This window comes from Rhinolophus ferrumequinum, chromosome 3, assembly GCF_004115265.2.
Source record: "Rhinolophus ferrumequinum isolate MPI-CBG mRhiFer1 chromosome 3, mRhiFer1_v1.p, whole genome shotgun sequence".
NCBI lineage: Eukaryota > Metazoa > Chordata > Mammalia > Chiroptera > Rhinolophidae > Rhinolophus > Rhinolophus ferrumequinum.
This window is the reverse complement of record NC_046286.1, coordinates 100,592,024-100,602,379: the sequence shown is the minus strand read 5'-3', so window position 1 is coordinate 100,602,379 and position 10,356 is coordinate 100,592,024. Positions and strand designations below refer to the sequence as shown.

Sequence of the window (10,356 nt, the reverse complement as noted above, 5' to 3'; positions counted from 1 at the left end):
GAAGGAAGACAGCACACAAACAGGATACAAAAAAGAAATCAAAGAAAGGGCACCTGAAATTACCACTTTAGAAAATAAAATGATGTTTATGTAGAGAATAATACAATTTCTATTCACACATCCCACCTGTGACATTAATCAGAGCCTTCACCTATGGCCATATGTCATCTTTTCCACCCCTAGTAGTTTACAGACTTTTTACTTTGAAGTAGAAGGAAAAAAAAAAAACACCAGATCTGCCCTAAAAGGAATGAGGAAGTGAGCTCTATGGCGTCTCTGTGACAGCCCATGCTGTTCTTTCCGGCCCCAGTGTATTCTGAATTTCCACCTGCCCGCCCCCTCGCTTATAATGCAGAACACATGAAGTCACAGCAGTTCAGTCTACTCTGCCAGTGGATTACTAGGAGCAGAGTGGCATGCTGTCTCTTCCATTTTCCACCGCTTACTGGAGGTAAAAGAACTCTGGCTGGAGACCCTCCAAGGGTAAGTACCATAAATTAACGTGACAAGAAAGTCAGCTGCCCAGCAGGGTCAATGGTCTTTCAGATCCTAGCCAACAGAAAACAGCCACACCGTAGAATAGTCAGCAAACAGTGTTATAAAGACTCTGAACGCGGGAAGCTTTGTTTCCATGTAAAGCCTGCACTTGTGGGGTAGAGGAATTCTGTAAATGTTATCTTTGTTTTATGTCTACTATAAGTCGCGTCCTGGGAGTAGGTGTTTTCCTTTTCAGGTTAGATGAGCAAATTCGTGCAAAGCTCTTAATGCAGTGCCTGACACACTGTGAGCTCTCCAAAACAATGTTAGCTGTTATTGTTCTTGTTATTCAGATTCTCTCTTGATGGGAATGGAATAAATGAATAACAAAGTTTGTCATGGTGATGATATCAGGTTAACTAATTTAGAAGGATATTCATTCAGATGCTGTTCTTAGAGCACAGGACATCTGGTAACATACAACTGTACTTTAAACGAAAACTTTTCTACCTAATAGTTTCAAACTTTGTGTTTTGGCCAAGTGGCACTGAAATTGGCCAACTTACCATGTGTGTCCCTCCTCACTTATGATTTCTCGTAGGCAGAGCCGAGGCCACGCGGGAGAGAAATTCATCACTGGACAGTCAGCGAAAGTTCTGATGAAGTTGATAAGCAGCTGCAATTCTGTATGTGCCCCTCTTTTTTTTATTAATTCATATTTTCTAGAGTCAAGAGTCAAAGATGTTTACCTAATTTAATTTTTTTTCTCTTGTAGTCAAAAACACTAAATGCCAATGATATGGAGACATTAATTGAATGTCAATCAGAGGTAAGAAAGCAATTTTTAAAAGTTTTTATCTGCACTGTGAGAAGATGGAAAGCTTTGTTTTAATTGAATATTGTTTGGTTTATTTAATTATCAGAGTAGAAAATTAATGTCATAAATGCAGTAAATTAAACACAGCACTGAGGATCTCATATGATGACAGTCAAGACTTTAATATTGATTCTAGAAGCTAAGAGAAAAATCAGTGGACTCTATTGACTCATTTTTAATATGAATAAAATGTCATGTGTGTATTTTGTGGAGAAAAACTGGGTAGGTTTCTTCAGTTATTATTTTTAACTAAAATAAACATATTTTTAGGGTGATATCAAGGACCATCCTCTGTTGGCATCATGTGAGAGTGAAGATAGTATCTGCCAGCTAACTGGTGAGTTTTGAAAACATACTGGTCTTTTGCATAACTGCTAACAACAAATGTTCTTGGTTTGCAAAACCACAGTACTTTACTAGGAATTTTTGTTTTATACATGTTCTTTTAAAGACCACAGGAAGTTAACACTTGAATGGCAGGTAGGCTTCAGCTCACCAGAGCATCCGAGTCCTGGGAGAGAAAAATCCTCTGTGTCGCCAACCCCCAGCCCTCCGTTCTTAGTGGGGTTACAGATCTCCTGGCCACTTCTGTGCTGACAATTAAAGCACGCATACACATGAAAACTACACAATGCCGTTTCCATTTCCTTCCTGCTCTAATAGAGAGTGACTCTGAGAGCCCATGAAGCAATTGTTGCTGGTCTCAAATTTCAAAGAACCCACCATTCACCCTTCATTTTTTTCATTGTGCCTTTCATTATAACATAAGCCTGACCCAGCTCTCCTGAACTACAAGGACAAGCTATTTCTCCAGCCCATCTCTTCCACTTGCTAGTAGAAAATGTAGAGAAACATATGCCAATGCATTTAGAAAATATAGCTTTTATAATTAGAAAAAAAAGAGGAGAGAGAGAAAAGGAAGAAAGAAGGAAACTTGTGAGAGGCGGTACCCATTGCACACACATCTTCAGCATTTTGCAAGGACAGAATATCTTGGTAATGTTTATTAAGAATTGCAATTGCCAAGTCTAGGCTCAAGCCTTCCTGCAGCAATTCGAGCCGGCTCTGTCCTAAAGCAGCCATCCCCAAACCCTACAGAAAGTGACTGTAGACAGGCTGAATGGAGCTCCCTCTAGTGGTGGGTTGGTGCTAGTGTGGCTGCAGAGGTTTAAGTATCTTCAAAAGGATCTTGAGCAAGTCACTTCTCCGTAAAAGTTTCGTTTTCTTCACTAGTCCAAGGAGGAAATTAAAATAATATATTTCACACCAAAAATGTCTACCACAGTTATGAAGGTCAATATGTCAACATGGTTGTTTATGACCTGCAGTTAGATTTTGCCAACTTTCTGTAGCAAGCAGCTAGTGAAGGGTAAAAACAGGAAAGGTGGAGACTTTGAGGAACCTTGCTGTTGATGTTTAGGGGCTGGTTGCTCTGGTAACAATGTAGTTGTTTTCTAGATTAAGATTCATGCCCTTTGCTTTCTCAGTTTTTCAAAAGCGTTTCCCCCACATGGCATACCATAGATGGCCCTGTATAGCTGAGGATATTTGTTGTCTTACATGGATCTTTGTTTATTAATATTTTAACCTAATTTTTCTCTTTGCCTTGTTTTGCTGGCTGTAGAAATTAAGAAGAGAAAGAAGGTGCTGTCCTGGCCCTCTCTCATGAAAAGGCTTTCTCCTTTGTCAGATTTTTCTGGGGCTTCAGAGACAGAACTGAAAACATCACTGTTTGATCAGCCCTTGTCAGTTATCTGTGGTGATGATGACACGCTCCCCAGACCCATTCAGGTAGGTACACATTTACTTGTAAACCCACTTCAGTTTTCTATCAGATGTAAAAAATCCTTGGGAAATCTGAATGTCATTCTCACGCTGAACTTGTTGGGGCCAATCTTTAGCTTATTTCCACTTTTAGAAATAGTGGTTTCACCTATAAGTGTAGTCAGGAGAATATCTGGCTGTTTACGTTCTAGAAATTAGTTGTACTTGCAAATGAGCTCAGATTGAGTCGCTCTCTCCTTCTGACTTCATGGAGTTAAGAATGCTGGAAAATGTATGGCTACTGAAAAACCAGGAGATAGAGATGGGGTATAACGTATATGATCAGAAATCCGATGTTTATATGGAATGATTCAAAGGGAGGGAGGCCTGAAATAATTTTAGAATGTGCAAAATTAGAGCTTTCACAATTTACCTCCTCTTAGAAAAATGGCATGGTTGAGGAAAACAGTTGATAGCAACCAGACTGAAAGGAAAAACTGGCCTTAATAGTCTCTTGTGAAGACTAACTTAGTACCAAGGAGAACTAACTTTTATGGAGAGGATTTTTATGACAGGTAAAGATAGTTACTGTGCATATGCATTATTTAAATTTTCTCTCTCCTACCTAAACATAGATTTTTAGGATATTGGTAGCAAAGTGTGTCTTTAAACCAAGGGTGACCATTTCCTATTCCTATGCTCTTTCTGACAGGATATTCTCACAATTCTGTGCCTTAAAGGCCCTTCCACTGAAGGGATATTCAGGAAAGCAGCCAACGAGAAAGCCCGCAAAGAGCTCAAGGAGGAGCTCAACTCGGGAGGCATGGTAGACCTGGAAAGTCGCCCTGTACACCTCTTGGCAGTGGTCTTCAAGGTGAGCTCACAGCACTGGCGCCCATGAACCTGCCAACGGGCTCTGATGCGTTAACTCTTAGGAAGAAAGAATTGGGCTCTTCTCCCACAGATGAAAGCAAAATGATCTTGGGGTCTAATTTTTTTAGTTAAGCCTTTTATTTATTTATATAAGCATCTGTATTTCTACGGCCCCAGATTCCACCAGAAAGTGATGCATTATATTTCTCCCCAGAATTTTGATGAGAAAGGCACTTGGGTTGTCCCATGGCCAAGTCCAAACCTCTGAATCTGGTTGCCCCTCGTCTGATGACCTTACTGTGCCCATTGTTAGGAAGTGGCTGAGAGACAACTTGAGAGAGAGAGAAAGAGAAAGAGAGAGAGAGAGAGAGAGAGAGAGTTTACCTCAGACAAATCAAATGCAGGAAGGACGGGGAAGCAGCCTGTGTGTGGCAGGATGAGCATAGGTTCCCTGGGCAGAACAAAGAGGGTGACGATAAAGACACCATTGTAAACACAAATAGGCCAAACCGTACGTCTTTCTTCATTCTCCAGGACTTCCTCAGAAGTATCCCACTGAAGCTACTTTCATGTGACCTATTTGACGACTGGATGGGTGCCCTGGAGAAGCAGAATGAGGAGGACAGGATAGAGGCCCTGAAACAGTAAGTCGTCAGAGTCATTCCCAGAGGCCAAGCCCACGTGGACTCCATCTTTTTACTTGTTACGTCACTGTCGAAGTGTTTCCTGGAAATTGTAATGTGTAGGGATCAGAGTGGAGTTGTTCATCTACTCCTAGAATAAAAATCAGGAGCTATCCTGGACATTTACAAGAAATGTTTTAGCCAAATAAAAGGAAGTGCTTCTCCAAAAATAGAAAGTGAACTTCAATACAAATCACAAGAGATAGGGGAGTCCAAAAACATTAAGTCATTCAAGAAGGTTTGAGACAAAACCACAGATGAAAGCTTCAAAACAGGCTACACAGCAAAGTGCAGGAATTTGGGGTATCCTTAACCTACATGGATTGGTATACGGCCACCCATTCTCCCCTAAAACATCCCTTAGAGTGTAGTGGAACAATCTGGAAAGGATTATTTTGTTTATAAAATTCCATAACAAAAATATTTCATATTCTTATAATTAACCAAAATGAACACTATACAAAAACAAATTCCAGTGACAGCAAAAATAATTACATATATAAATGAAAGTACGACCTGTTAGTGACTAGAGAATTTTAAATGCTTAATTTTAAAATAAAATGCCTAACTTTTGCCAAATCCTATGAAAGTCTATCTATCTACTATTATTGTCCCACATGGCTAAATATTTTCACTGAAATATTTATAGAATTGAAGACATTAGAGTATCTGTCTAAAAATGAAAATCAATTTCTACTCAAAGACATAAAGCTCTTTCATAACAATAACTTCTTATGAAAAATGAAAGTGATCCCTATATTAGAGTCACCATTTCATTTATTGAAAAAGTGAGGCTTTAGAAATCTAATTTATTATTTGTTAGTAACAAGGTTGCCATTTAAATGCTACCTTAATATTTATGAACATGCTCTTATAAACTGATTTATTCTCCATAAAGATTTCTCAGAATGGCATGAAAATGTGTCATCTTTGTTCGATGATCACAGTTCAGAAAAAGGCAAACAATTGTTTTCAAAAAGAACAGTCTTGCAGTGTCAGAAACAAAAAACCATTCTAGATGGCTAAATGATTACTCAACAAAACAGTTTTCAAAATATTAAACTAGAACGTTTATTGCAGGAGTTACTGCTTCATGATTTAAGATCTATATAAATAATAAAGGGTTGTGTTACTAGTGTCCTGCTTACAAAGGCCAGTTACTTCAGTCTTCAAGATCTCGTGGTTAACCAGTTTCATTCTGTGTCAACTGCCATTGGAAGTGTCTGAATGAGTATTTCACAACATTACTTATGAAAATGCACCTTCCTCATTTTAAAGGAAGCCTGGGTTAGCCAAAAAGTTTCAGCTTGTTACACTCAAGCTAGAGAAAAAAAAAAATTATCTTCTGGAACTAACTTCCCTGAACTTCATTCCAGGGTTGCAGGTAAGCTCCCGCGGCCCAACCATCTGCTGCTGAAAAACCTGGTCTCAGTTCTCTACCTGATCAGCAAGAACTCCGAGGTCAACAAGATGGACGCTAGCAATCTAGCTATCTGCGTGGGACCCAACATGCTGACCCGAGAGAATGACCAAACCTTGTCATTCGAAGCCCAGAAAGACTTGAACAATAAGGTTAGTTCCAGTCTATGTCTGAAAAACTCCCAATTTATGACCTTACCATGTGTTTGCAAATCAAAGCAATGAAATGACTGTGAATGTCTCTGATTCAAGATCACAGGGAAAATATGAAATGCAGCATGCTGTTGTCATACTGCCATCCTCTGAGATGTGTGCGTGCAATGAAACCGAATAAACCTAGGCCCGTGTCCTTTGTCATCCTACAAGGCAGAGCATAAGAGCTACCAATTTTTACATTACTGTCTCCCAGTATAGAAAAGTCCTTTCAGTTTTTTTTCCTTTTGTGCATCTCACTCTTGTCAGTCCAACTACCAATTTGAGAAACTCCTTACATAAATGAAAAATTTAGTCAAAGTAAAATAATTTTTTTAACTCTCAAATAAAAGATGCATGTCTCAAAAATAACTTTAATACAGATGACTGTTACCAAATTTCTATATGCTATTTTCAGACACATAAAGATCTCTTATGCTCATTTTGGTACCTCCCAAATAGTTGACCCCCACTCTGTCCCCATTCTGTGCCCCTCCCTTTAAAAAAAGAAAATGAAGATATCTTTAAGCTGACAATCTGCTCATTTGTCCTCTCAGGTTAAGACATTGGTAGAATTCCTCATTGATAACTGCTTTGAAATATTCGGGGAGAACATTCCGGCACATTCCAGTATCACTTCTGAGGACTCCCTGGAACACACTGACAGTTCAGGTACAGAACGTGCTGTTGATTAATTATGATTACCTCTGGTATTTGAAGCAGGAGTTACCTTAACATATCACCAAATGAAAGTAGACTCAGGTCTGTCGGGAAGTCATTAAACATGAATATCTCCTCAGACTGTGGACATGCATTCAGGTTGAGCCTGGAACTTTTCCCCTTCCTATTCTCAATCATGAAGAACTGCTAATGTTACTGAGTTAACTTTAGCTAGAGTGCTGGGGTAATAAACTTTTGCTTCCACGTAATGGAATAGGTCCATTAAATAGAAATGAATCCAATGAAAGAGCCATCCACAGGATCAATTTTTAAATTTAAGATCAATACATTTTCAGTAAATGCTTCTCTCTCTCTCTCTCTCTCTCTCTCTCTCTCTCTTTCTCTTTCTCTCTCTCTCTCTCTCTCTCTTTCCTTTTCCTACTTCTCTTCTCCACTTCTAAATAGATTTAGATTTGGAAAGAAACGAAATTTTAATGTGGCAAATTTGTTTCATATCAAACCCCAAAGTAGCTTCACCAAATTAACTTAGTGCCAAATTGATCTAAGTGGGGTGATGGTACTAAAGTTTATTTCTAAAAGAATCTGAACAAAAAGCTCAACTGTCCTTAATTTCCACAGACGTGTCAACCCTGCATAACGACTCAGCCTATGACAGCAATGACCCTGATGTAGAGTCTAGCAGTGCCATCAGCTCTCCAAGCAGACTGCCCCAGGTGCCCTCAGAGACCGCCGCTGGCTTGGGGCCCAAAGGCCTGCAGGACACTTGGGAGTTAAGCCAGGAGCCCACTGTCAGCACGGTAGCCAAGCTGAAAAGCTCCCTGAGCGACACGGACAGGAGGTACTCAGAACCCAACATGGCTTTCTCACAAGAGTGCCTCGAGAGTCGGAAAGCTAACCAAAAACTAACACGAAGTGAGGATGACTTCACCAGGGCCCAGCCAGGCTCTGGTTTTGAAAGTGAGGAAGCTGAGGACCCATTTCCAGAGGAGGTGTTTCCTGCAGTTGAAGGCAAAAACCAGAGACCACAGGACCTAAAGGTGAAGAGCTGGACTCAGGGTTTGGTGTCGCCATGGGGACTGGTGCCCAAAGCCTTCTCCAGTGGCTCCCTGGACGCTTCCTCTGACAGCTCCCCCATGGCTTCTCCTTCCAGTCCCAAAAAGAATTTTTTCACCAGACATCAGTCTTTCACCAAGACTGACAAAAGTAAGCCCAACAGAGAAATAAAAAAACACTCCATGTCATTTTCCTTTGCCTCTCACAAAAAAGTGCTGAGCAAAACCTCCAGCTTTGCATCTGTGAAATCCAAAGGCTTTACCACAGACCAAGTAAGGAAAGATTTTAAAAAAGAAAGCCAGCTTGCTGGACGAATTGTGCAGGAAAACGTGTCTGAAATGCACGGCCACACAACTCTAGACTCTAGCTCGAGAGCCTATGCCCTCTCAGGTGCCCAGAGAAGCCCGGGAAGGCCACCATCTTATGAAGAGGCCATTCGGTGCCAGGCCCCGGGCTTCCCTGCCTGCGGGAGCCAAACAGTTGGTAGCATGCGGGCCAGAATGTTCAGCCTAGACACGGAGCTGCCACTTGTACCTTTTCATCACGACGGGGACTCAAGAAATACGTGTAGTCAAGGGCCACTTGACGGGCACAGACTCACACCCAGGACTGAGAGTTGGAAACAAGGCAGGACTGTCCATGCTTCTGTGGAAACAACAGAACAAGTGACTGTCCTCAGGAGACCCACGCTGCACCGGCTAAGAACTGTGTCCGAGTCCACACAGAAGAGTAAGTGGGACTACCTGGTGCGGCGATGTAGTCAGCCGGTCTTTGAGGCTGACCAACTCCAATACGCCAAAGAATCCTACATTTAGGAAGGCAGGCCAGATGCCATGACACAGCGTGTGGCAACTCTGCAAAGCGTGACTGCATACAGAACTGCTTTTAGACTCATGTTTTCAAAAAGTCGAGAATAAGCTCCTTTAGAGTTGTGTAGGGACTTCCTCAGAGAGGATAGCTACACAATGGTACTCAGGTCGTATCTGTGTGCACCTGAATTTGTGCAACATGTATAAATTTACAAAGTGTATTCTAGACAAGGTGTTCAGTGCAAAGATCCTACATAAAGATGTGTATATGTTTGTGAACTTGCAGTAAACTGCATTGCTGTTCTCTGCCTCCTGGAGCACTTTTCTACTGGTTAGTGTTTAAAAATATTTTTTTCTTTTTTTTATGTTTCCTCATATGTCATGCTCGTTTTCGTATTTTCCACAAGCTCCATTTAGGGGCAAATGTTTAACTCTCTGTTAGGAGTTTCCTCTACTGAGCAGGCAATGGGATAACTAATGCTGATAAGAAGAGAGAGCCTGCAAGCGATAGAGTTGAGTGTTTTGAGTTGTCAAGAGCTTTACAAACTCCACTAAAAGAAAAGGCCATCATTAAAATGTATGAAAAATACTTAAATATGTCCTTTTAATCATCTAGTTTTAAATTGGGATAGATTAGTGAAAATGCATTACATCAATATTAACTGATTTATAGCACTTTGAGTTTCTCTGTAGCTCAGAAATTTCTTCGCCAGTAGTGTGGAGGAAATTACTTTATATGCATTGAAGAGTATAAAACTGTAGTATGTAAAACTTCAGTGTAATGTCACTACAATAAATTGCCTGCCTTATTTCAAAGTAAAAATGGTCATTCTTTACTGACATGTTGCTTCCTTTCCCTCTGTTCCTAGAAACCCATCAGGGAAATCATTCACACATTGGTTTATTCAACCACACTTATTGAATATATATATTTATTATTCTAGACTAATAGGCAAAGCTGGGGATCTTGTGTTTAGAAAGAGACAATCTCCATTCTCCAGACATTTGTAAAATCATAAAACTGTACCCACTTCAAGCCACTTTTTCAGCAAATGGTCACTCAGAGGCCAGACAATATAGAATGCAAAACAAGTAATATAGCAAATATAGTATTTCTCATTTTCAGTGAACTAAGCTTTCATCACTTTTTAAAAACTTTTATTTTTAACATGCTCAGTTTGCTTGGTATTTAGCAAACATAATGGTAAAATGTTTGTCATATATTAGAACTTTAATGTTCAATGGTTAAGATATTTATCCAGGGTCTTGGAGATACTGGACTTCTATTTTCCTTATTTTATGAACTTCTCTCATAAAACACTGTGCATGTTTCTGATTTGTTAAAGACATATTTTTGGGTTGGCTAGCTACCAGATGGTAAAAACCTATTCTCTTCAGAGGTGATTTATTAATAATATGACACAAAGTTAAAAATGCTGTAACTCAGATTGCCCGAGGCAGCATGTTCAAACACAATAATATCACTAAAAATACTTTGGTAAGCACCACCAATAATGTATAAATTTCA

At 40.0% G+C, this 10,356-nt stretch overlaps 1 protein-coding gene across 1 annotated transcript; it reads left to right on the top strand.

Annotated features, from left to right (window-relative positions):
* Window positions 1–339: 339 nt before the first annotated feature.
* Window positions 340–9,138, top strand: TAGAP (T cell activation RhoGTPase activating protein). The gene is made up of 10 exons (XM_033103644.1): window positions 340–483; window positions 1,079–1,163; window positions 1,253–1,306; window positions 1,625–1,691; window positions 2,979–3,145; window positions 3,831–3,992; window positions 4,526–4,635; window positions 6,051–6,246; window positions 6,843–6,957; window positions 7,585–9,138. The coding sequence occupies exons 2-10, from the start codon at window positions 1,137–1,139 to the stop codon at window positions 8,832–8,834; spliced, it is 2,148 nt and encodes a 715-aa protein (XP_032959535.1). The 5' UTR covers window positions 340–483; window positions 1,079–1,136; the 3' UTR covers window positions 8,835–9,138.
* The last annotated feature ends 1,218 nt before the right edge of the window (window positions 9,139–10,356 follow it).

Coding starts and splice junctions, on each gene's coding strand:
- TAGAP (XM_033103644.1), top strand. CDS start 1,137: ATGAAGTTGATAAGCAGCTGCAATTCT. Junction 1,307..1,624: donor TAATTGAATGTCAATCAGAG/GTAAGAAAGCAA, acceptor ACATATTTTTAG/GGTGATATCAAGGACCATCC. Junction 3,146..3,830: donor CGCTCCCCAGACCCATTCAG/GTAGGTACACAT, acceptor TCTTTCTGACAG/GATATTCTCACAATTCTGTG.